The sequence below is a fragment of the Epinephelus fuscoguttatus genome, linkage group LG13 (genome assembly GCF_011397635.1).
Source record: "Epinephelus fuscoguttatus linkage group LG13, E.fuscoguttatus.final_Chr_v1".
Classification (NCBI taxonomy): Eukaryota; Metazoa; Chordata; class Actinopteri; order Perciformes; family Serranidae; genus Epinephelus; species Epinephelus fuscoguttatus.
Window position 1 is genome coordinate 38,132,247 of NC_064764.1, and position 27,258 is coordinate 38,159,504.

Genomic DNA, 27,258 nt, shown 5'->3' on the forward strand with positions numbered 1-27,258 from the left:
TTTTTAATACTTTTTAATGGCCTTAATTTTCCGACATTTGATTTATCAACTTTTAATACTTTTTAAGACCCTGCGGACACCCTAAAATAAAACATTCTTACTACTATTAGTTGTGTATAAACGTACCTGCTCATTGATTTTCGCCACAGCTCCCGCACTGAATTCCCGTGAACTACAGAACTCCCATGTTGCTTTGCAAGCTATCGTTCTGATTGAGACTGGCCAACAGAGACGTGTCTTACAGCTTTCAGTTTAGGCCCCGCCCACCAGGTACAACTTTTTACTCGCAAAACTTTTTGACTTGCAAACGAAAAAAAAAAACAGACTCGCAAACAAAACTTCTGGATTTGCATTTTTTACTCAATCATTTTTTACTTGCAGTATTGATACTTTTGCTCTCAAATCTTTTTTTTGATTGATTTTTTTGATTTTCAAACCTACTCTGAATAATAAAGAAACAAATGTAGCTCCACAATAATGTCCATCAACAATTCACAATAAAAGCCTTGTGTTAACAAATAAAGTGATTCTGTCCACAGACACATCAGAGGGCTTCACACTGCAACACAAACAAGAACTGTGAAGCTAAAAATAAATTTATTTTCATGCCTGAGACACACTGTACAGACGCAGACATCAGCTGTGAAAGGTGCTGGTGTGACGACATCAATGTGACTTTCAACAGACCATTTTCACTGTCTAGTTGTACTGCAATCTGTGCACATCATGTGGAGAAAACAGCCAAGACTCCAAATCTCTAGATGAGCTGCAGCCAGCTGCTGATGTGGGCTGTGTGGCCCCAACGTCAGACGACAATAAGCTCTAACGAACTCACCTGGCAGCTGTCATACCCGAGCAAACAAACAAAGGAGTGTGACTGAATGGGTTTTTATGGCTGTTATATAAAAAAGGCTGATCAGACTTGATCCTGTTGATCAGCTCAGGATGACTATTTTTAGGCCAAATGTTTTGCTGATATTTCAAAGGCAGCTCCGACAGAAAGGCAGTAGATTTCATGTTTATTGGACTGTGTAACCATGTATTATGTTCAGTACTAATGCTGCACATATGCAGGACTTTTACGGTATTCTACTTCTACTGTATTTGATCTGAGTTTGTGAAGTGTCTTCATCCAGGGGGCTAAACTAAAGTTAACCTTTTTCCAGCTGACTCATCCTCTAACTACATATAAACACCTCTTATCCGCTGCTTCCTCTGTGAGCCTCACACTTCTGCCTCGAGTCAAGTCTCAGCTTCAACCTGCGATTGTCAGGGGAAGGTGTAAAACATCTGACATGTTCAAGAATGCAGAAATGATGACAATAATAACAACAAAGGGTTTTGTGATATCTCCTTTGGAGGCTCTCTGATTGGCTGCTGAGATGTATCCTCCTCTAACGGTCTGAACGCCTGTTGTAGTTTACTCTCTTTAAGCAAACCACTGACTCAGTAACAGTTTCATGCAAATGCTTGATAATAATTTGATATAATATTATTCAGCTACGTCCAGCACATCCTCTCGGCTGACATAATGTCCGTTTTTAATTTTTAATTTCCCTCACTTTTGCCTGTAAAGCACTTTGGGCAAATAAATCTCACTGAGAAAAGCAAACGAAACAGTGTCTTTAATGTCCGACCAGTAAAATAGAAACACACACACACATGTGGATGTCCTGTACAGAGACACACACGCATATTCACCACAGGACTGTGAAACCCCCTCTGACTCAGCTCTGAAAATAACTTTCAGGAAACATATAAGTGACTTTATCCAGCTGTTCACACACACACACACACACACACACACACACACACTTTTTCGGGAGACAATGGAGAAAAACCACACTAAGTGTCTCCAGCAGCTCAGTGTGTCTGCACTGAGGCACAGCTGTGATTTGAGTTAAACGTCAGCACACAAAGTTCTGATACATGCTGATGTTTTGCAGGTACAAAGTTCACCATGTTCATCATGCTAATTTAGCGTGTTAGCATACTAACGTGCAAATTATCAGTAAAGCCAGCTGAGGCTGATGGGAATGATATCAGCTCTGCAGGTGTTTACTCATAAACTAAAGTATGGACACATTAAGATGTCGACCTGATGATGGAGCTGGATGAAAAGTCAGAGGATCATTACAGAGTCATCGCAGCAGGGAACATGAATGATGAACCACATTTCATCTCTACATCATGTATCAACATTATCTTCTTATATTCACACCTCTAACAGCCTCTGACACTGATGAAACTTATAAACAGTTCATTCAAGATAAAGTCACGGATGAAACTTCTCTGTTTCAGATGTGACACTGAGCTGTTTGACTTTAGAGACACTAAAAATAACGCTGCATGATTCCTGGAGAGGAAGACGGAGCGTCCTTCCTGTTGTGACAGGACAGGCTCTGTGTGTGTGTGTGTGTGTGTGTGTGTGTGTGTGTGTGTGTGTGTGTGTGTGTGTGTTAGCCTTTCTTTCGGTGGCGAAATATAAAGACCTTTCTGTCCAGAGTGTTGAGTGTATGAATATTAGACATCACACACATGCATGCAGACGTGCAGCACACAAGCACACACACACATCTGCGGTCATGTGTTCATGCACTGTGGTTGATTTTTTCCACCAGATCAGCATTTAAAAACCTGATCAAATCGATTATTCATTAAATTACTAATTAACTCAGTGATAACACCATGACAGAAAACTGTGTGTGTGTGTGTGTGTGTGTGTGTGCGTGTGTGTGTGACGAAGACAACTGAGCTGAGCAGCGAAGAGGAAAAGATCCGGTTCACTGGTAATAAAAACATGATGGTTGAGGAAAGTCAGTATTTCGGGGGATTTGGTGGGGTTAGGGTTAAGTGCAGACTGCAACCAGCTGAAACTTCTCCTGGTTAGAATCCCTTCAGTGCTCATTGTTCAGGAGGTTTTAACTGGGAGCTGAATTATCCTCTGAGGCCTCTTCTTCTCCAAAACAACCGGACCAGGCTGGTAAAAGCACTGAATAAAACCCTTTCACATTACAAATCAGTGCATCTGTTTGGTATCTCAAAGACCAGTGGCTCCCTTTCCTCTCATAAGTTAACGTGTGCTCACCTTTATCTGATCCAGACATTTGGGAGCTTTTTACTGTGAACCTAATTATCCACAGAGGTCTCTTCTCAAACAAGCAGACCTGGGGTCTCCTTAAAAAAACAATACTTAGGATCCAAACTGAAAATGTACATACAGACAAAAACCAAAACTGGCACGTGCCAAAAAATATTCTACAATCAGGCCTCCACCTCTCCATCTGTGTCACCAATTTCCTGTCTGGTAATTATTTCCATTTTATCATTTTCCTGATAAATCATAGGATAATTTGGTCAATAAAACATGATAAAAAAATGCCAATCATTATTTCTGGAGGGTAATGTCTTCACATTGTCTTGTTCTGCCAGATGAACAATCCAAAACTAAACGATACTCAGGTAATTTTGATATAAAACATATCTGAGCAGTAAATCCTCACAGCTGAAGCCTGAACCAGACAATGTTTGGCGTTTCTGGTAGAAAGAAACTTAAAACAATTACTAAATTATTAACATAGTAGTAACATAGTAACATGTAAACTGTCTAAAAGCTTGTATCAAACTGACAAACTAAGAGGTGACATTAATGTTTTTAAATAGAGATCAGAGTCACACATCAGGAGCAGAGAGTCTCACAGTGACGACGGTGTGGAGACAGCAGGAACACCTCGACCTTTAAACACTACCTGACAGAGAGCGCTACACTGTGTGTGTGTGTGTGTGTGTGTGTGTGTGTGTGTGTGTGTGTGTGAAAGTTTTCTGGGTTAACTAACAGTCCACTGAACACTCTGTGTGTCTGTCGACACTTGGCAAGCTCTGCAGTTCACCCTGCAGCATCTATGCCACCACACACACACCAAAACACACACACTCACACCTGCAGTGACTCACACAGTGGGAGCGCTTAGACTGTAAGCCGACACACAATACACAGTCTGCTCACAATAAAGGACAACGACACTGTTTTTATTTTTGCTTCATCACTCTGATTCAGTGTGATGCTGCGGCCACACACACACACACGCACAAGAACACACACACAGTTATAACAACATGTACAACATGCCATTTGGATGATGTAGCCCTTTAAAGCGCTGCACTATCTGGAAAAAAACAACTTACTGCGATTATTTTAACAGATATTGCAGCTGACTTATGAGTGGCGATTTTAGCAGGAATGGTGATTTCTGCATTTAATTTTCAATGAAAAAAAATATAACAGAGATGATGGGACTTTTGCTGCTGTCGGTACCAAACAAGTATGCTCCCTTATGTCTGGAATATGATTTGTAGGCTGGAGCGTCTCTGTAGCACCACAGTGCTTCATTTATAATAACATGCTGTGACACATTTAACCTTTATCAAAAAATACAGCTCCTGACATTTAGATATCACACTTGGCCATACTGGGATTTAAAAATAAATATATCGGTTAACTGTCACAACAATAACAAGCTAATAAAATTAAAAAAATAAAAACTGGTTGTAATAAAACAGAATTATTCTTTTATTTTGATAATGTCATTTAATGCAGGACTGAGATTTGTTGTATTTTTTGTTCGGTGTGAATCTGAAATGTCTCTTAACTGGATCTTTTCCAGTCTGTGTTGAATTAGCACTGTGAATGTTTTAACTTCAATTTATGAAACTGAGTTTACAGTGAGTTTACGTTAATACTGTATGAGAGCGACAGCAGTAAAGTCAGTGCTTCGGGAGCTCTCTGGAAATGAAAGCATGCAGGTGAACAGTCATGATGCAGCAGCAGTACATCTGCTTTCAGCCTAAAGTAAGAATGACAATCATACTCAAAATATCTTTAATTAACTTTAAACAGTTAATATCAACACTGGGCTATCAAGATGCTGCTGCATCATACCCAGAATGCAACACCCTCTGAAGATCCTCATGTTCTCCCTGGTACAGTAAGGACACAGTGAAGACAACCACCTCAGTGTGTGTGAGTGAGTACCTGAGATTTAAGGAGGTGAGTGACTGCAGGCCGATGATGCTGTCTGGGATGGTCCTGATGCAGTTGTGATACAGGTTTAGTGTCTCCAAGGCGACCAGGTGGCAGACTTCTGTGGGGACGTCGGCCAGTCTGTTCTTTGAGAGGTCTGCAGAGAGAAGAGGACGTAATTCAATAAATGATACTACAAATACAGACATGTCTGCTTGAGTTACATGTACTGTACATTTTGAATTAAAACTGATCATTACCCTTTGAATATTTCATTTGTTCCCAGAATGAAACAAAAGTCTGACTTAAATTAACAGTGACAGCCCTACTGTGCACCATATTTACTGCCTGTCATTTTATTTGAGAGTTTAATTAAAGAACATGAATCTTGTGCTCTGCATTAAGCCCTCACATTTCAACAATGAAGCAAAATCTGAGATACGACTGCCGTCAAACTCAGGGAAGTCAGGGAAGAGGTCGGCTGCTCAAGGCCAGGATTGGTGACATCACATCCTGCCGTAGGTCAGCAACAACAATATCAACTTCAGTTATCAGCAGCGGCCAAATAAGGCCGAGAAATGTCAGGCCAATTACTGCACATTGTTCTGGTGAGGCCGAACTCTTGAAAACACATTTGTTTTGTTAACGGAGCGAGAACACACCAAGAGTTCATTTCCTCTGCAGGCAACAACCCTGAAGACGTTCTGCTGGATTCAGAGTTCAGGTTCAAAGCCTGAACAACAAATAATACAACAGCCACGACTCACATGAATCCTCTTTCTGTTGAGTATCTGTAATCAAATGTTTTGTGGAGTCACTTCCTGCAGACACAGATCACACTGCTGCCAATCAACACTACAGTTTTCTCAAAAAATAGCCACATTCCTATTTTCTGTTTTAATTCACATATCACCTTTAAAAAGTGGTTCACCTTTTATTTGTTATTAAGATGAGATATAAGATATGTTTCAACTCTGTGCCCACTTCCACAGCCTAGCTTAGCACAAAGACTGGAAGCAGGGGGAAACTGTTACCCTAGCCACCAAAAGAGAAATAGAAATACCGCATTACTGTTGTAAGCCTCCGCAAACCAGTCAAATCGCAGTCACAGTTTTCATCCATGTCTGACCAGACTCTTTAGCCTCTCTTTAGATGCTATGTTACATGGATGTTGCTGGAAAGAAGCTACAATTTCTTAAACATGGATCCTTTCCGCCCAGAAGCACAGAGGATCTATAGAACCAGCACAATTTAAATGTGGACACCAGATGTTGCGTTAGACTTTTTCGTCGCCGGTCATTTTGACCAACAGGGTCATAAAAATCTGGTCATAATCTATTTTTACCAGTCATTTTAATTTTCGTTTGTAAATGATAATAAACATATTCAAAGACATTTAGTTTTCATTCGTTCTTTTTTAATAAATCCAACAAGCAAGTTATAAAGTGTGCATTAATAAGGACATGAACGAAAAGATGAACAGACATCCACACACCCGTGCCATTAGGCTTCGCCCTGGACACACCGGACGGCACTAACACGTCACTAACGCGTCCAGTGTGTCTAGGGCGTTATGTAGTTATGTCTGTAGGCTCGGTGACACAAAATTAAAATTGTAATGAAGTGATTAGGGTATTGAAAAATGTGTTTGGTTATGCACTGTTGTGTTATTTTGAATTATAAACGCAGTACGTTCCACAGTGCGTGCTGTTATTTTATTTTGAAAATTGGCCGGATTCTCTTTTCTTTTCTGTGTCCGACTTCCTGTTTGGTACGATCCGCTCGATCCAGCTTGACAGAAGCGCTCGTGGCTCGCGTGAAAAATAGATCAGATGCCGAACTGAAGCGCTGCCTCTGCGGGCGCTCCGCTCTGCTCAGCGGCCTGTGTGGACAGTCAGATATGTTAACAGGGGCGCTGACTGAAAACTGCCTCCGCTGTTGGGTGCTGCGCTTCGGTTCTGCGTCCGGTGTGTCCAGGGCATTTGGCTACATGAAGCAGATGAATGACTTTTTCTCTGCAGTGTGAAAACGGCAGCCACTTAAACCACTGGCTGTGCACTCTGCCGCCAAGTGGGCAGGGGTGGTAATTGCAACTGGTCAAAATGACCCGACAGCCTTCAGATTTTCCGGTCATTGTTGTAAAAAAAACGGTCAATGACCGAGAATATCCAGTTAACGCGACCCCTGGTGGACACCTTATCTCAAATTTGGCACAAGCACCCACTTGGACTCAAGGAACTCACAGAAACTTTGACCTTTGGCCACCAAAATCTTATCAGTTCATCGCAGCATCTAAGTGGACAAGAAATTCTCTCAAGGTGTTCTTGACATATCGCGTTCACAAAAATGGGACAGATAACCTGAGAACATAACGCCTTCAGTCATGGCTATCGCCAGCACAGGGCATGAAAATACTCCCTCAAACAAAAGTGTCTAAAAGTGAAACTTTCCTTGGCAAGAATGTGACATTTTCCTGGGTAACAGGAGAGTCATTAAACGTGACGATCACATCAACGCATCTTCAGCATCAGGGGGATTGAAAGCAAAGGCAGACACTGATAAACTGTACATCACACAGTCAGAACTTCCCTCTAATGTGTTTGTTACACTGAGCTGCATCTCCTCATATAAGTCTGCCTCATTTCCTTAAAACCTACTATTATAAAGTAAATCAGGTCTGGAGTTGCTGTGAGGTGGATTTTTCTTTTTTTTTTTTTTTTAAATAGAGCTAAGCTAACAGTTTCGCCAAGTTGCTGCCGTCATTGTGCTGAGCTACGCTAAAAACATCTAGAGCTATGATTGGGCCCAAAAAATAATGCCTAACCCTGCGTGAACCTCCATAGATTCTGTCCAAGCCTGACCCAAGCCAGAGCCACTGCAGCAGTTTTGAGGCCAAGCCTGATTTAAAAACCCAAATCTGTACTGTGACAACATTTTTTTTGCGAATGTCAAAATATTAAAAGCTAAAGTTAACTTAAGTCTTTTAGCCCAGTGACAGATATGTGTGACATGATCTCTGACATACATTCAGGATGGGTCGATGGCGATCCTGTTGGGGGGGGGGGGGGGGGGGGGGATTAGGCGAGAGACGGGGTTATCTCAGTATCGCAAGGCTGACACAAGGAGACACACATTCACATTCACACCTATGGAGAAAACCCACTCTGACACAGGGAGAACATGCAAACTCCACGCAGAAGGGCCCCCCCACTCTGGGGTTTGAACCAGGAACCCTCTTGCTGTGAGGAAACTGTTGCAAACCCAACCCGATTCAAGCCTGTCCGAGTGTGACGGGTTGAATTGGGCCTCCTCCTCCTGGGCAGTGAATCAAAGCTCTAGTTTGGACGTGTGGAGATGAACTGAAACATTGAAACTGTATAAAAAACCCACATATTTGCCTTAAATCAACCATGCAATGCAACCACTAACAAACACTCATCATATTATTGATTAATTAATGTGTCATGCCCCTAACAAGCCCAGAGAGCCCATGGTGATGGGTGAACTGGTTTGTTTTATTTGACCAACAGCCCGAAACTCCAAACATCCCGTTTCCTGTGACATAAAACAGAGAAGCAGCTCAGTGTCACATTTAAGAAGCCGGTGGTTAGTGACGTTGCTGCTCAGCCAGACTGTGAGCTTCAAACAAACCTGACTTTACAAACTGCGGCAGTGATCCTGTCATTAGACAGAGGAACGTGGATATTCGATCACAGCGCAGGCAGCGTTGCATCATGGGTCACGCAGTCACAGGAAGTGCTATTTAAAACAACGTGGCTGAGAAACAAAGAGTTAGTCAGAGCCGCTTTCATCCTCCGAGCAAACAGCAGCAGTCTGACTCAACTACCGGCTGCACACACATGCGCACACACAAACACACACACACACACACACTGCTGTTACTGGCAGAATGTGTGTGTGTGTGTGTGTGCGCGTGTGTGTGTGTGGGTGTGTGTGTGTGTGTGTGTGTGTGTGTGAGTGACCAACACCATCACATATCTTTAACCTCTAAAATAATACAGTGGAAATCATAACGTTGTTTTTGCTGCAGTGACCTTAATAAAAACACTCATACTGCACCATGTGGGACACACACACACACACACATAGAAGAAGGGAGATGCTTTGAGGTCACATCAGACACACATCTGTCAGGTTACGTTTGAATGCCTCTACGTGTGAGGTGACACGAGTGATGATACAGGCCTGAGGACACACAACCCGTGACACACACACACACACAGAGTTTACGACCACTACTACTACAGACCATGCCTGACTGATACATCTGTGTGTCCAATATGATCGTTTCAGCTTACCAAAGATACATTTGTATTTGCAAGCTTGTTTTTATGACTAAAACATCACGTATCTTGGGATGCCACATCAAAACTGCCTGTTAATATTATTAGGACTGCACTAATATGATCTGTTGGGTCATTATCAGCCACCAATACTGACCTTATTAAACAGCACGGATATCGGCCAATGATATTGCTGAAAATAAGTGAGCCATACTTCCAAAATAAGGTCGAGCCGCAGGGTTCGGGAGACGTCTGATCACTGCAGGTGGGATCAAAGTAGTGGCAGAAAGAGACACCTCTGCAGTAGTGGTGTCAGTGTAAGCACCAACATGTAATAACAGGAACAAGGATCACCCAGATGCCTTCGACGATTATTTTAACGTTTTGAAACTTGCAACTCATAAGTATGGATTACCTGGACGTCTCCTCTGATTATTCTAAGGCTTTCCCAGCAGAAGACAGGTTGTCTTAGGCCAGTAATATACTTGCTGCAAACAACGCGAACGTGAGCGCATCATGGCTGCCATGCGTGATCTGCATTCGATTGAGCAATGGCGGAAACTTCTGAAGAGAGGCTGACAGACCTGGTGCGGAACTACCCGCATCTCTATGATGTTTCTACGACGTTACATAGTGATACGGTTCTTCTACCTCATCAAGCATATCAAGGGCATCCATGTTTGTTTACAACACCCGGCATGCACACCCGATTTCCGGGTTATATTTCTGTTGTCTGCCCCAAGTGGACACCACCAGTATTGTGCGTTTTGGCTGCGTAGTGCTGCAGCAAGTATATACACAGACACGGAAAGAGAAACTCAAGGCATACAAATCTTTTCACGCATACAATTTGGTATTTTGTGGTCATGTCCAGGACATTTAATACTGAAATTTGTCATAAGATTTTCATAAATTACGGAGATATGTACGGCCTAGCCAGCAGCAAGGACATAAAACAACACAATACAAGACATGGGCTGTTATACACAAGTCAAACAACTATAACTGACTGCACTAGCATGGCTGACTTTTCATTGTTTAATGTCTGTTAGAACAAAGTAAATACAACTACTGCTGCGAGATTTTTAGTTTACATCAAATTCATGCTCTAATGTAGGCTGATCGTCAGAGGTTAAATGTTGAGCTGTACGTCAGGATGGGAAGGACAGACACAATGAGTATGTGAGATGTGAAGAAGAGACGTAGAGCCAGCACCCCTGAGTCAGATCAATTTCAGCCAAAGAGGACAAAAGGATTCTGGATGATGTCATCAGTCCAGTCCGTTGGTTTAATGGCTTGCAACCATTGGCATCTCTGTAAAGCTTCAAACAGCTTCCTCACAACGATATTCTGGGTTCAATTTCTCTCCACTTATTTTTCTGCCACCGCAATGTGTACGCAACTACAATGACGTAGCTATGACGTACACCCCAAATTGGTCGATACAGATTTAAAAAGAACCTGGTTACTTTGGTGTATTTCAGCTGGTTTCCACTTTCTAACTTAAAGGAAAGAAATTCTATCAATCAGTGAGGAAGAGACACAAGAGGTGGTCTAAGAACTGAGCAGGAAGTGAGCATCAGTTCCCTGAGGGTACAAAAACACATACACGCACACACACACACACACAGCCAAACATTTGAGTGTGAATGAATGGACCAGTTCTGGCAGCCGTGTTGAACATATTGTTTAGAGTCCGTTATGACTGACCCTTTGCAACTGCACAAAACTAGTCATTGTGATGTGACTGTTGTGTTTCATGTTGATGTTTTCATGTGAGCACAAACGTCTGCTTCAGTTCTTCATCTCTAACTAAACACCAGCAGACTTTAACATGAGACACGGCTGCGACAGAGACTGAAGGACTGACTCACGTTTAACAGACATGGATAGACAGTTTTTTGCTTTGACTTTTCATTATGAAGTTGATTGCACAACAAGATACGACCTCCCAGAAAAATGAAGGCTCAATTTACTGCACAATGAAAGTGCATCAACCAATGCACAACCAAAACAGGAAGAGGACAGCACTTTTGTTTTCCCCGCTAGCTATCAGTGGCTATCCTTAGTGCCAGCTGAAACAGGTGTACGGCAAGCAGTAGGCTAAATGTCATTTCTTAGGTTCTCATTTACACTACGATCAGACCGTACAGACTAAAAGTTAGAATCAAGAAAACACAACAACAGCTCCTGCAAATAATTTTTTGTCCACACTACCCAACCAGTATTCCAGTCTCCAGGGATTTAAACCATCAACCAATCAGCTCCTCTAACCTGCGAGATTCTTCCATAATGCATCTTAGCTCTGACATGAGTCAGAGGATATAAGCTGAGTAAGTGTGGGAGTTTAAGATTCCCTCCAGTTAACTTGTTTGGACTTGCAGCAGCAGCAGCAGAGATAAACAACTGAAGCTGGCAGCGAGCGGCGTCTCAAGGTTTCAGCCTCCTCAGTGTTGTTCCTGATCGACAGCCGCTGATAAAGACGACCATGAATGAGCATTTATCCTGAGCTGCGGCAGCGTACAGGGGTGCGAACAGTCGGCCTTCATGTTTACAACAAGGACTGCCGTACACACTTTGTAACTGTACTGTGTTGGACCACATTAGTGCGCCGAGGATGAGGAGCAAAGCAGAGTCTCTAAACCTTTTACGAAAAAGCATTTTATGTTTGAGACAAATATTTAGAGCTTGACATTAAGATTCTTCAGCAGCATCAGCAAAAGATCCATCATAACGTTTTAAGCACTTTTACAGCAAATTGCTCCTCAAGGTAAATGTTATTACGATTTATAATATCCACATTATCGTAAAGATCAGGAGGGTGCAGCCGGTCATATACTACTCACTGACAGCAAATATGCCTCTGGATATAGGTGTTGTTTTTATTTCTGCAGCAGGGAAATAGTTGCTGCTTGTTGCAACCAGCTTTACTTTAGCTATATGCACATTTTGATTTAGTAGACTCTTAGGTTATCGCTCGGCTAAGCTGTCCCAAATGTGATATTTTATTGCAATGACAACATGAAACAAACTATGAGTTATTGTCTCAACATAAATGTAAGCTGTCGTCAAATTCATCAAAGCTCTGTCCATCATTTTTCGTGTTTTCTGCCACATGTCTTCTGTGGCTCACAGCTCTATCGTTCCCTGCTGCCTTCTAATGTTGATCTAATGTTTCAGGCTCTTGTACATATGATCACATGTTGTTTCTTTTAAGTGTATGTAAAGCACTTTGGACAGTCTTCATCCTCAGACCTCGCTGCCAGTGGTCAATGACAAAACAAAACAACAGTTTGTCCATCAGATTTCCTTAGAACTGAGGCAACTGAGCACAGCACCCTTCCTGTGTTAATAGCAACACCGTCCCACTCTTAAGGGACAGGAAGTGATCTCATCGAGGTCATGTTTTCAATGTGCGGACTTTAACCTCAAGAAACGGAAAAGAGAAGAAGAATGCTGGGGGAGGTTTTCTTACCCTAAACTCTACTCAGCATAATTTCAGATGCAAATCAGCACAAACACACTGCTGTACATTTACAGGTGCACACGGAGTTACATCATATAGTTACATTATAAGAGGTTTTCCAACCTCCCCAAGATGTGGGGCAGCATGTCGAGGTGAAGAGGACAGGTGCATGTTCTAGAAAGAACAGGAAGTTAGTTATTGTAGCGTGACTGCTTATTTGACAGCTTGTCAACACAGTTAACAGTTGAAGCAGCAGCTGTGACACACAGCTCATGGAGGAGATCAAGGTAGAAAAGCTATTTGTTCAAGTACACTTTCAAAAGAAATCATTATCTCTGATGTTCATTGTAAATAAACGTCCATAAATCAGAAATGAGAAATATAACTGCAGTATTTGCCTGAGAATCAAAATTTTTTCAGGTTTTCTTCACTATCAAATGAATCCACTTGTAAGCGTAGTTGTTTGTGCATCCATTGGTAAAAAATTGATACGGCATAATATCGTAATATTTTGCATGCCGATATTGTATCGATACACGGACGCCAAGTATCAATCTTTTATTATATACATTATTAATTTTTGCAAACACGCATTTTAATACAACTTTTGATATCAGAATAATAAAATCAGTTGCTTTTTCGGTCCACTAGATGGTGCTGAGGTTTTTTTTTTTCCTGGTGAGGTCAGCGACATTTAGCAGGAACAAATGCCGCTGAATGAGACCAAAACAAAAATGGAGGCACTAGAGAAAGAAACCAGAAATGCGCCGTCGGCGTTTAAGTCAAACGTCTGGACTTTAGATTTTTTAACACAAAAGGAAAGCAGGACTCAGATATGACACATGATTTGCAAACAGTGTTATATGAGAATAAAATACTACGAACATTAGGGCTCACCTCACACTACCACTATCCAGAGGTAGCATTAGCTGCTGACAGCCAAGCTAACACTAAACCCGCTCTGCCGAAAAATCAACCAACACTGGACACACTTAGCTCGACAAAACGGGGTCTGCCCATTGGTTTGACATCCCATTGTTCCGACCATGTTAAACCCATTGCTCCAAAGTCCCGTTGTTCCGAAATCATCATGATGCCCTGTGGTTAAGGTCTGATTAGGTTTAGGCACAGAAACCACTTGGTTCGGGTCAGAAAAAGATCATGGTGTGGCTTAAAATGAAAAAGAAAGTGGAAAACACGTAAGCTGTGAGCCTGCTCCACCTCAAGCCTTTCCAAGCTGACCCAGAGCCGGTCGCGGCAGACCATCAAGGCAGAAATACGCCCACCGGGAGCCGTTCAGCACCGTGGAAAGCTCCCCACACAACTCGGACCGCAGAGTTAATAACAGGAGGTTATGGTGTTTCATTCTCTTCTCTCTATGACGCTTGTATCTCGACCAGTAGCCTACTTTTGTTGCGTTTGCTGATCCTCTATGGTACACAAATACAGTATAGCCTAGTGTAATCACATATCGGAATAACGGGACGTCGGACCAATGTGCTGTCGGACCAATGACATGGACCCGACAAAACTACCATGCAGGTAGGTCCAGTGTGTCAGATTTTGGGGGATTTTGTTGCATCTACCAGCGAGGATTGCAGACTGGAACCAGCTGAAATATCTGAGGGCTAGAGTTCCTTCAGCGTTCATTGTTCAGGAGGTTTTTACCAGGAGCTGAATTCTCCACAGAGGTCTCTTCCTGTCCAAAACAAACGGAGCAGGTGATCATTAAAAACACACAGTGCAGTATCTGTGGTGTTGTATGTTGAGGTGGTGATACTTTTGTCCTCAAGTTTAATTTCCTCGACATTATGCTCTCGTTCACCTCCTGACCTCTGTGACACTGAATCAAACAATACGAGTACGATCTGTTGATCCAGATCCAATTACACACTGCCCATTTAGACGTTTCCATGGCAGCAGGTATCACGAAAGTTCACTGTGTGTGTTGCAGTGCACCGAGGCAACATGTGAGCAGGGATGTGAGCTACAAAGACTTGTTCTGTACAAACACTCGGACTCAGAGCAGGAATGTGGAGGCTGAGCAGCTGAGACACAAGAATGTTTCCTGCCTACTCATTAACACAGAGCTCTGTCATCCGACTACACGACAGCAGGACGAGGACGGAGGGAGGGAGACATTAGAAGTCAGCTGAAGTGACTTTTAATTTCATCAGTGTTTGAAACTAAACCATCCAAAGGGTCAATTCAAGAGTTCAAACCGCTCCCATCACAGTGGGTGTGGTCATTGTTGAGGCCGTCATCATTCAGCTAAACTGATCATGAGACGAGACACATCAGGATCTCAGCGGTTTACCACCTCACCTCACCACTTCCTGTCGTAAAACCCTGAGGAAACAAACTAACGGTTCACTTCAGCAGCGTGCCGTCACTGCATCCAGAAGGAGTTATGATTGTTTGCATAGAACACAGTCTGTCCTGCATATCTGTCATTCTACAGTCTTCCTGCTCGCTGTTCTGTGAGCTCTTACACGGCTTATGTGGTTTACTGTGTCAGCTTTTGAGCAGTATCAAGGTATTATGGTACACTATCTTAAACGCATGATTGTCAGCGTTCCAACAAATCTTATGAACAAAATGTCCAAACTTTTCAATTACTTTTTAAGGAACCATAGTGCCAATGTTTGCGTGTTTTCTGTCAAGTCTTTTCAACAGAGCGCAGAAACACAAGGCGCGTCACAACATAAAAACCACGAGCAAAAAACCTCATTCTCATTTAAAACAATTACAGAAAGCCGCCTCCAGCTGCTAAAACGCTGTGTGTGTAATCAGGACCTAAACTGCCGTCACTGTATCCGACTCCATTTTCTGTCTGTTTATTAAGTCCATTACAAAGTGTGTGATAGTGATCCCACAGTATGAAGCCCCAAATCATTACTGTAAAAGACGCCTTCTTCTCATCACGTCTCCACGTTAGTCACTATTCAGAACATGTGACTGACTCTCAGTCTGATAACAGCCTCCTAATAATGCTTACAGTCAGTTATTTCTCTGTGAGCTCTTTGTGAAACCAAAGAACAGAAATAGAAACACTTTAGCAGCATTAAAGTGCCGCTGCATAAACGTCCGTCAGCCACCAGAATGTGATTTCCCCTCGTGGGTCCTAATGATGCAGGGTGACAAACGGCAACACTGTCCAATCAACGAGCTTCCTGTCAGTCAGTAGAACTTCATGTTTACTCTTGTTTGTGTGTTTGCAGAAAGTCAGTGTGAACAGGAACCAAAGCAAAAGCAGAATGCAATAATGTTTCACAGCTTCCCTCTGGTGTGACCAAATGAACCGAACTACAGGTGTGAAAACGCCCAAACTCTGGCTGCTGAGTCTCATGTTAGTGGAGCTCTGATTGGCTGAAGATGTTTCTGGTCCTCATGGTTCACATCTGAATTCTGCAAAGTCAGGTCACCTTGTTGTTTTGCCTGAAGATCTTTAACATAAATATATACTGTGTGTGTGTGTGTGTGTGTGTGTGTGTGTGTGTGTGTGTGTGTGTGTGTGTGGTGTAATGAAGCCTGTCATTACTGTACTGCTGCAGGGAGGAGTCTCTCCTTTTCCTGCACAACCAGAGGATGCAGCTACAACACACACCCAGAGTACACACACACACACACACACACACACACACACACACACAAAAAGCACCAAACCAAAAGAGCAACACTACCACAGACAGCTGACACTGAGCAGAGTCTCACCCCCAGCGCAAAACAGAAACTGTAAAAATGAAGTGTCAAACCTTATCATCCTCATCATCATCATCATCATCATCATCATGAAATAAGCTCAAATCTACACACTAGTGTGTGGCTACCCGATCCGAGCCCAACGGGTCCCGATGGGTCGGGCTGGGTTCGGTCAAAAATGTATAAATTGTATGCGGGCTCAGGTCGGATTTGGTCAGCTTTCAATGAGAATGCAGTGTAAAAATAAATAAAATCCTATTGTCTGTCCTGTTTATTGCTTGGGCACTGTTATTTACGTGACAACACCTGAACATAACACACACACACACACACACACACACACACACATTGGCTGTTTCTGCTGTTCATCTCTGAAGCTCCAGAGACGATTCTGAGTGCTCTTGCAGTCAGAGGACTGTGTATGTAGCTGCATGTGTGACTGGGTCAGCTGTCTGCGGCAGTGCCAGTAGTTCTGTAGGAGTTCGGTCAGTTTGTGATTCTCCTGACGGGCCAGAGCACAGAACTGGGCTGCGCACACTTCAACACCCTCTAGCCAAGCTCGCAAACCTCCGCCAGGTTACATCGCCGCCATAACACACATAACACTCGGACAGGTTCAGGAACTTTTCTCTCAGGCTTGGTCGGATTCGGACAGAAATATGCAGCCTGTGCCGCACTCTACTACACACGACATAATTTATAGTGTACGTACATGTGTAAGGAGAGGAAGTGATGGATTAAGAGAAGAGAACACGTAACAACAAGACAGAAAACAGAGAGAATAAGAAGCCAAAGAAATTTTTGTTTTCACAAAGAAATAAACATTCAGGTACTTGAACTCAACAGTTACTATAAAACACACTTGACTTTCTGTCTGTTCATGTAACGGACACACTCGTCCTCTGACAAAACACATCTGTAATAATGGAGGTGTAGCAACATTTATTTTAAGCTTTTCGTGGCTTTTATGACAAAACAACAAACCTCACAGACTATGAGCACAGCAAGACATTTGGTCCACAGCACAGATGTGGACAGAGTGTGTGTGTGTGTGTGTGTGTGTGTGTGTGTGTGTGTCAGAGGAAGGGGTTTTCTTGGCGGTGTCCTCACCACTTGCTGACTACAGAGGAAACAGCCGGCTCTCAGACGGGTGGAGTCAGTCCAGGATGCTGAAGGTGCTGCTGGGAGGAAAACTCAATGCCTCAGACTCGTTTTGTGCTGATCGTGATGAAAATGATAATGATGATGATGATAATCTGCTTTGTTTCAGTAGCTGCTGCTGTTAGCAATCAGCTCTGATATGATACTGAGGTACTGGCCTCGCGTGGGCTGAAGTGTCTCCACAGCGCTGTGTCACAGATTATCTATCAGAGAAAAACGATCTGGCTTGTTTGTATTTCTCTCAACCAATCACAGTTGTCTTGGGAGTAGCTCAGCACAGGATGAAGGGATGGTGCTGTTGCAAAATAGTGTCAGGGTTGAACTCTATTTAGTCGAGCATCTGCAGGTGTGGAGGCGAGTACTGTCACCGCAAAAAACACTGACAGACGTATGTCACTGTGTGAATCAACTTGTATCTGACCAAATGTCTCCCCTTCTGTTCCTGAGATATGACGCTGAATAATGTCCAGGAAAGTGTTTTATACAGAATATTATAATGTCACAGTGAAGTTGACCTTTGACCTTTTGGATATAAAGTGTCATCACTTCATTATTTTATCCCAACCCAAAAATATAATGCCTCCATCCACGACGATAGCCATGACACAGGATGAAAGAGAGGATGACAGGAGCTGAGGTCACCATGACAACCATGGGAGACTTTTCTGCATGGATGCAGAGTCACATGTGCAAACATGCATGTGTGTGATGCTGCATGCATCAGCTGCTGCACAAATGTGTGGGCATGTGTGTGTAATAGTATGTGTGTGTGTGTGTGTGTGTGTGTGTGTGTGTGTGTGTGTGTGTGTGTGTGTGTGTGTGTGTTTCATGTTTATCTTGGGGCAAAAAATGCATATTTGCAGATCGGCCAAGTGTTTTTCTAGATCTAAACATAGATGCACAGTGTGTGTGTGTGTGTGTGTGTGTGTGTGTGTGTGTGTGTGAGGTTGTGACAGATGGACATGGGTCGATAGAAATAGGTCATGTAGAATTCCTGTGGGACGACCAGTCATTCCTACACACACACACATTCACAAAAAAAACATTAGAACACATAAGATTTGCTTTAAATGGTCTGTTTATGGGAGACACACACACACACACACACATACACACACACTCCCCAAATTGTTTTCCTGTGCTACTGGAACATTCCTCGTCGACCAGAAGGAGCTTTATTTGACCTCAGAAAATGGTCTCAGGTCTACTTTGCATTTCTGCCACAGGAAATAATTTCTGCTTTTTATAATGGATCTATTTTTCTATGTGGACAGTTTGTGTGTAGATCATGCCTCCACTGTGACTTCCACTGAAACTTTACAGACAGAAGTCAAAACAAACGCTACAGAGGTCAGTCTCCAAAACATCATGCCTCTGCCTCTTCACCAACATACACACTTCCTCCTGTTAAAGTGAACACACGCAGCTCATGGAGACAAATAAGCTCCTTCAAACCCTCAGCAGTCAAACACTGCAATCTGCCTCAAAACCCGAACTCCTTCTCAAAGTTATAACGCTTCAGTAACTTCCATAAATCAGATGAGAAATTACAGAATCATATTCCAGATCTTGCCTGAGAATCAGCACGTTTACAAAGTGATCCAGTGAGAGTTATCTGCACATCCACCCAGACACTGTCAACAGGAGCTGCTGATCCATCACTCTGCACACTTCATATGGAGACTATCCACAGAAATATAAACAAATACACACTCAAGTTGTAGTTCACAGCATAGTTTACAGAATCCACAGCTGTGTGTCTGCATACCCAAAGCATCATGGGACCTGAATTTCCAAAAGATCCCAAATCAAAGCACAACAAACGAAGAATAATGGGTGCAGCAAAGTCCTTTAATGTTAACGTTTTCCATGTTTGAGAATGGACAATGGATGGAGGCTAAATGTTTAATGCTTGACATTAACATGCCATAATCATTACAGCGTGGGTCCATTACTGCGTTTTTTTTTTTGTTTTTGTTTCTTTTTATATCACTCTGTAGCTTCAGAGTAGTGTTGCCTTGATGTGAAAGTTCCTTTATGCTTCTGCGTACACTCGACGCAACTCGAGCATGCCGTTGCTCCACAGTTGCTGTGTGCCTATCATAGCTCTGCGTCCTGTTGGTCTATGTCACTATGCAATTCCCCGCCAAAGCGCTTGGGGGTGCGGTGTTCTTTTAAATACCTACCTAGACTCTGTGACGTCTATGGTCGTTGCTCGTTCACTCTTTGTTTGTCTTCCAGCTTTGCTCTATTCTCAATAGCGATAGCGACCGAGACAGAAAGACTGTTGGTGGAGCTCAAAATGATCGACACTGAACAACAAATGTTCTTATTACAAATGTTACAATGACGACGAAGAGAGAGGCGACTGCGCCGATGGTCTGTACGTCTGTTGAATGGCTCGATTTTTGAAAATGGTGGTGCTGTGGTACTGCAGCAGGAAGTGAAACCTTGCGAAATGCTGGAAATGACGTAGTGTGAAGGACCAATCATAGCTCTTGCGGTCTGCGTTGGGGCTGCGTTGCCTCCATGCGTGGTTACAGTTTTTTGGAGGTGCACGTTGCATCTCTGCATCGTAGGTATGCAGAAGCATAAACCTTGTTTGAGTTAGCAGATTTTAGCATTAGTGCACAAAACTATGGTTTAGAATGTTTAAACGTTTGCTGTCGTGGTATGATACGCCACTGGACCACGTCAGGTTTAAACGCTGCCGGTAATGACATAAAACGCTGAAAGTCCCTTTATGGCTGGCGGGATGGGAGGTGGATGGGTCCAACAAACCCCGGACTTTCACCCAGGAAAACTAACCGATGGCAGCAGCGGGAGACCAGCGACTCTTGTGTTTGAGAGATAATAATTCTGTTCTTGTCAAAGGACTAGTAGCTTAGAAGACAGCGATATAAGATATCGTTAACAGTTATCGTTAAAAAGGGCTGTCTGATGGCAAGGTAAAAATATTACACTGACTATGGATACATACTTCATACAAACCCACGTCTGAAAAAATCTGAACTAACCTTTTCACTTATTGTTGCTATTATTAGCGATCTACGTCACTGCTTTTTGCTAACAGTGGAGTTTGCATTTGCAGTGGAATTCCATAGGTTTGTCTATCTATATCAACGTCTGTATTTATAGTTATGTTTTCAGTAGGAAGTGATGGGCTTGGAAACGTACTGAGAGACAGACAAACACATGGGATCTGTTGTCAGTAAGAAAATATAAATTCAAAAGCAGCCTGATACTTTTACAAGTAAATCAGAATGAGTTTGGATGTTTCACTCTTCTTCTCCTTCTCCCCCTCCTCCACTCGTTTCCCTCGCTCCATTTCTCTCCCAATCTCCATGTTTTGTTCTCCAGAACAACCGACACGATCTGACTGTTACATAACACAGAGCGAGTAGTTCAAGTGAACATCCACCCACATCCACTCACGGTGCCTCTCCCTGAGAACAGCTCAGGCTCATGTGTAGAGCAGCGTACTGACACAGCCACAGCCGCAGGGGTTTAATTCCCCTTTCAGGACAAAACAAACGTAAAGAAAACAATCAGTGTGTTTGTTTTGTTGTCTAATAATTTACTCATGACACAACAGAGAACAATGTTTGGTCCCCCTGCTGCCTCGTCGCTCGTCCCACTTTCCTCCCTCCTTGGAAGGGAAAGTAGGACAAGAGAAGAACACCCAGAAAGATCAGTCTGCTTCTTTATCACACACACACACACACACACACACACACACACGCACACGCACACACAAACACACGACTGGGCTCCACAATATTGGCTAATTAAGTTGTTAGAGCCATAATATGATACTGTACATGTAGCTGTTTTACTGCCTGTGCAGTAAAATCACTGTCATTAAAGATTTGCAAATTAGCAACACTGATGGAGCTGCAGCCTGGGAACACACACACACACACACACACACACACACACACACACACACAGTATGTAGGTTAGCAGAGCTGAGGCGACCTCAGGAAGCAGACAGTATGATAGTTAAAGGAATTTTCAGACACTGAGAGATTTCTCTGAGAAGTGAAATCTCTAGAAATGCGCCCATGTTAAATTCTGGGCCGGTACCGATACTGAAATGATTTGTTGTTTTTTTTGTGGCAGAAAAACAATGGCATCTACACTACAGGAAAAATAACTGAACTGTTTATAAGTGATCAAACGGCCTTATTATCTTGAATGAGCTCAAATTCAATCACACATCACAAGAAACAACCTTTTAATAAAACCTCTCACATAAAAACACTACTTGACTATATATATCATAATTTCCTTTCCAAAAGCTTTTCTAGATTTCTTTAAAAACATCAACAAGTTTCTTGCAAAAACTGCATTTTACAAGATTACACTGAACACATCATGATAACATTACAATTTACCTTCACGCAATAGTCCCTTTCACTAAATAGTGCTTGCACGCATTATAAACTAACCTCTGTTAGCAATGGGTTCCGGCCACCAGCTGCTAACAGCTAACGTTAACTAGCTCATGTCCTGTTGATGTCAACGTGGATTTGTTGTTCTTAAGGTAGCTTTATGAGGGAAACAATAGGGTGTGTGTCACTGACGTGACGATAGTGTGTTTGCCAAGGAAGATATCTGTTCACCCCAAACATGTTTTGTGTTTTCGCCAGCTGCTGCTCAACACCTCATCACACAACAGTGATCACTGTATTCTTCTTTTACATGCTCAGGAGCCCTGCTTTTTAGTCTGTGCAAAACTGATGTCACACAACAGAAAAACATTCGCCACTGCCATCAGTCATGTCGTCTTACTTGCTGATACGCCGACTGCAGTCAAAAACATCAGCCGATACCAACGTCAAGCCGATAAATCAGTGTAATCCTTATTTGAACACATTATAACGTTATAATTTACCATAGCCAAATACTAATTTTGACTGGACAGAGCTTGAACGCATCGTAATGTAACTCAGTGCAACCTCTGTTAGCTGTTAGTTCCAGCCACTGACTGCTAACAGCTAACAGCTAATGTTAACTAGCTGTCCTCCTGCTGATTTCAGCACAGATTTGTCATTTACAATGCAGCATTATCAGAGAAACAACAGGGTGCGTTCTCCTGATGCGCTGAAATGTCGTCCTTTTAACCCAAAAGCATCCTGTCCCATGTTTCTTGTCCCTGTGACGATGGGATGGTGTTAGTCTGGAGCCCTGCTTTTCAGTCTGCGCAAAATTGATGTAACACAATGACACCCCTATTGCTGAAAGACTGATGGCAGTGAGCAAGGAGAATATCTGTGAATACTGATGATCAGCTGATAAATGGGTGCATCCCAAGCCATCTCCACAGGAAGCTGTGGAGATGGCTTATCTAATGACTAATCTCTCATTCAGAAACTTATGAACTACACCAATAGAGTGTGCCAGGGCTGACGTCAAAACCTGGAAGTTTAGCATCGCGCAGGTTCCCAGAAGAGAAAGTGAATGTGATTTTTGCATTGCGTTTTGGATTATGTCAGAAAATAAGCTCTGTGGCTAACACAAGTTTATGATACTTACAGGTTTTGTTCAGCGAGATAATCTTCACATATGAACACCTTTCATACCACATTTGAAGCTTAAATGCAATCGCCAGAAGTAAAAAGCTAACGTTAGGCTTTAACAGACTACATGACTACTCCACGGTTGCATGACTCTTGACGTCACCGCCACTAAGCTTTCAACTGATTTCAGCCGCTTTATTTTAAAAACACTGTATAATGGGGAAATCGGACTGTTTAAGCTAAATAAAAAGCTGTAATGGCGGACTGCCAGCACTCTCGCCTGTTCGGGGGTGATGAAGTTTAATGTCCCTGACAGGGTTTGTAGTCGTATTGAGCAGCTTGTTAGCAACCGCCTTTTTTACAACACGTAAAAGCTTCAGAATTCACAAGTAGGGAATTTACTGACGTGTTTTATGTCGTAGAACAAAACCTGAAACTCACTTAAGCTTTTGTTAACCACAGACCTTATTTGAGGCATTTTACCAAAATCCCATTCAAAAAACGTATTGACTTTTAGACGAGAGAACCAGAAGTGCTAAAAGCGCTAACGGAGTTCCGGGTTTACTGGCACACTCTATGACAGATCAAAGCTCTCAGTTTCACTAGGAGCTTTCTGGTTTCACTTTTACCCAGCCTGCTACGAGAAAATTCACTGATATCGCCAGATACAAATATTTTTTCTAGTATATTTCTCACTGAGTCAATGTTTTTACTTTTACTAATGTTTTTATTTCTCTGTCTGGTAAATGTCTTATTTTCCTTAGTCGGGTGAAGACAGGACAGCTGCTTCTGATGAAGACAGAGACAGAGACAGTGGAACAGACGTCAGAGTTGCTGTGGACTGAACAACAACAACCAACAACAAACACTTTCTTTAGTCCAAACAGCCACAAAGGACAGGACCACATTTTAAACGCCTGATTATACACAGACGCACACAGGCGGACTATAATCAGACTCACATCTCTCTGCAATCCCCCAAAATCCTGTAAGAGCACCAATTCTCACATTCCTGTGCTGCACAGATATCACACAAACAGGTTAGCAGCTAATTTCTGAGATGACAAATGCAGAAAAACAACAAGAGCCATAAACTCCACAGAGCGAGCTGAGGGAGATAAAATCTCAGACTGAGGTGAACTTCATCTGAACTGTGGCTCTGACCTGATGTGCTGGATTAATAAATAACTCTCACTCATGACACAAGTATTTTTCCATTTGCTCACTGGTTTTCTTTCTTTTTAAATATTCTCTCCCTCCCTCTCTCCTGATTTCGACGGTCCTGACTCCAGCTGTAAACATCAAACCTGTTTAAAATGCTGAATGACAACAGGAAGTGGCTCGATCAGAGAGACAATCAGACTCATTACACCACACATAGATGACTGTATTTCTCTAACTCATTTCCTAATGACTGAACACAGTAAATAAATAAGTCGATGGGTTGGGAAGTAAACAGGAAACTGGACTGACGGGAATGAATCCTCTGCCTCCCTCCGTCTGCTGTTACTCTCCTGAGCTTCATCATGGTTTTACTTTGACCCTGCTGCTGTTTACGGTCATGCTGGTGATGGTGAAACTGAAAGTGTTCTACTGCTGCTCTCATTATCACAGGTCGCTCTGGGTGAAAGGTTCACTGAGACTCTAACTGGAAGACTGGTGGAAGTACAGAGGAATCGTCTTCTGTCTGATCAACTACAAAACTGTCCAAAAACAGACACCTCGGATCATTCAGCGTGTCCTTTTACAGTGACATCAAACAAACAATCAATTCAAGTCAACGAGCAAAATAATCCTAGTTGCTTTGTTTTGCCTTGAAATAAAGTTTTCCCATTTTAACCTAATGTCATCCTATGACAGGGAGAAACCTTGTGTGTGTATGTGTGTGTGTTCGCAGCATGAGGTTGTGTCTAAGAGTAAAGGTCAGAAGTGTCAATCAAGATAACAGCAGCAGGCTGAAACTTCAGGGGAACCTGATGTACAGAGTGTGTGTGTGTGTGTGTGTGTGTGTGTGCTTTGATTTAATGAATATTTAAAGGTCATCAGCTGTGTCCCGCAGACTGTCAAGGAAAAACACTGAAGAAAGAATAAAATCTATGTAAAAAAAAACCCAACATAATCACATGTAAATCTTTTTTTTTGGCTTGTTTTTATTTGTTTTTCTTCGCCATCTGTTAATTCCCATGATCCCAAATGTTTTCAATCCACGACATTTCCATGTATCATCCTGTAGTAAAACACACTAATTATGGTAAATCCACAACTTTTAATTCCACAAGATTCCAGATATTCCAGATGCCTCACGGCACAAATTAAGTTTTAAATAAGATATTTATGTTTTAGAAACAGACTATTTCCCTCTCCTGAAGACAGCCTGATAGATTTTAACACTTGATTCCAGTTGGAGTGGGTACAGCACAGTATCAGGATATTTTTGTGCAGCGATACTGAGTTGATACTATGGGTGTAACGATCCATTGATCTGAACAGATACATCGATTTAATAATCAACAATGCAGTGATGCAAAGTGAAAACATCGATCCATATCTTTAGGTTATGCCTTTATTTTGAAATTCTGTGTCAAACAGCAGCAGGCAGATAATGACAAGCAGTCGAGAAAAGGATGAGGATAAAGTTATTTGTTCGAGAACAAATAAGCAGTGTGAAAATACTTTCTACCTCAAAGAAAATACAGGTCAGCAGACAGAGCACATACACCGTATAGAAACAATGCCGTTATGAGATAAAACACAACATAATGTTCCTGTCTGGCCGAACATCCGCTCACTTCTTGCCGCAACATTAGCTGCTCTCTTTTAACACTGTCAGACTGAAGACAACGTGCGTGCAGGCTGAAATTCGAGTCTGCTGTTCTGTCAGGAGGTGCAGTGACTTTAAACCAACTCTGAAAAAAAATGTCGACCAAATGCGCTCTGCTCTGGGCCAGCTGGTGCTGACAGGCAGGCTATAAAATCATACAGTGCACGTTGTTTAATGCTCTAACTCTCGTAATTGTTTCATGTTTAATTTTTAGGAGTGGAATCTGTTTTTAAAGTCCAGATTGTTGGATCCAAACTGAAACAAATCCAAAACCCGAGCAGACACTGACACAGACGGAGCTCCAGCATCAGCACCATCATCCATCCGTCAGGCAGAGAAAAGCAGCAGCACTAATATAACAGTGTGAAGTCATAAAAACTAATTCCAAAAATTATGCAGCCAACTATGTGACATTTAAACAGAAGACAACAACTTTCTAAACAGTTTAATTTCCATCCATCACACAACAAATTATAATTCATGTCCAATTAAACACATCTTTTATCAAAGTGACTTATTTACTGAGAAACCACTCCAGTGGTGGAATCAGACCTGACACTGAGTAATCCATCGCTGAAAAACAAAAGCTGTGTGTGTGTGTGTGTGTGTGTGTGTGAGAGAGAGAGAGAGAGGCTGGGGGATCTCTCTGTCTGCCTGTCTGACCCAGTGACCAGCAGACAGTCATGGATTAGTAATACAGCAGATTTAGAGGGCTGGGGGTGATTAAGGGGGCCTCACACAGATAAATATTGATTCTCACACAGAGAATGTATTTTAATTTCAGATGGATGTTCAGTGATGATCAGGCAGCTGTAGATACTGTACCCATCAGAAATAATGTCACTTTTCTTTGTACTTTTTTATTTTTCTAATGCAAAATTAGAAGAATCCATTCTGACATTTTTATTCCACGTCACAGAAGAAGAGAATGTTTACCAGAAAGAAAGGTGAGTTTAATTGTACCACAGCTTGAAATAAGCAGGTGCTACATTTAACACAACTAGGAAACAGAAAATTACATGTAGCAGCACACGACCGAAGAAAATGAATAATTTCAAAAATAATAAAAAGGCAGCAGTTAAAACAGAAAAGTGTCAACCGTTCTTTAAAAAGGGGGAGACAGAAATCACTGAGTAAAGACAGGATGGTGGACAGACAGACAGACAGACAGGAAAACAATGTAAAACGGTGGAGAAAAAACCCGTCCAGTTTAAAAATAGAAAGACAGAAAACAGAGAGAGAGGGATAAAAGAGGGGAAAGA

General features: G+C 42.3%; 1 protein-coding gene across 5 annotated transcripts in view; it reads right to left on the minus strand.

Annotated features, from left to right (window-relative positions):
* Positions 1-27,258, minus strand: part of lrch1 (leucine-rich repeats and calponin homology (CH) domain containing 1) — a 120,395-nt gene that overhangs the window by 69,575 nt on the left and 23,562 nt on the right. For all 5 annotated transcript variants that reach the window (XM_049594681.1, XM_049594678.1, XM_049594677.1 and 2 more), the window contains exon 2: positions 5,033-5,177. In XM_049594681.1, coding sequence (XP_049450638.1) covers positions 5,033-5,177 — 145 coding nt within the window. The remainder of the gene's footprint in view (positions 1-5,032; positions 5,178-27,258) is intronic.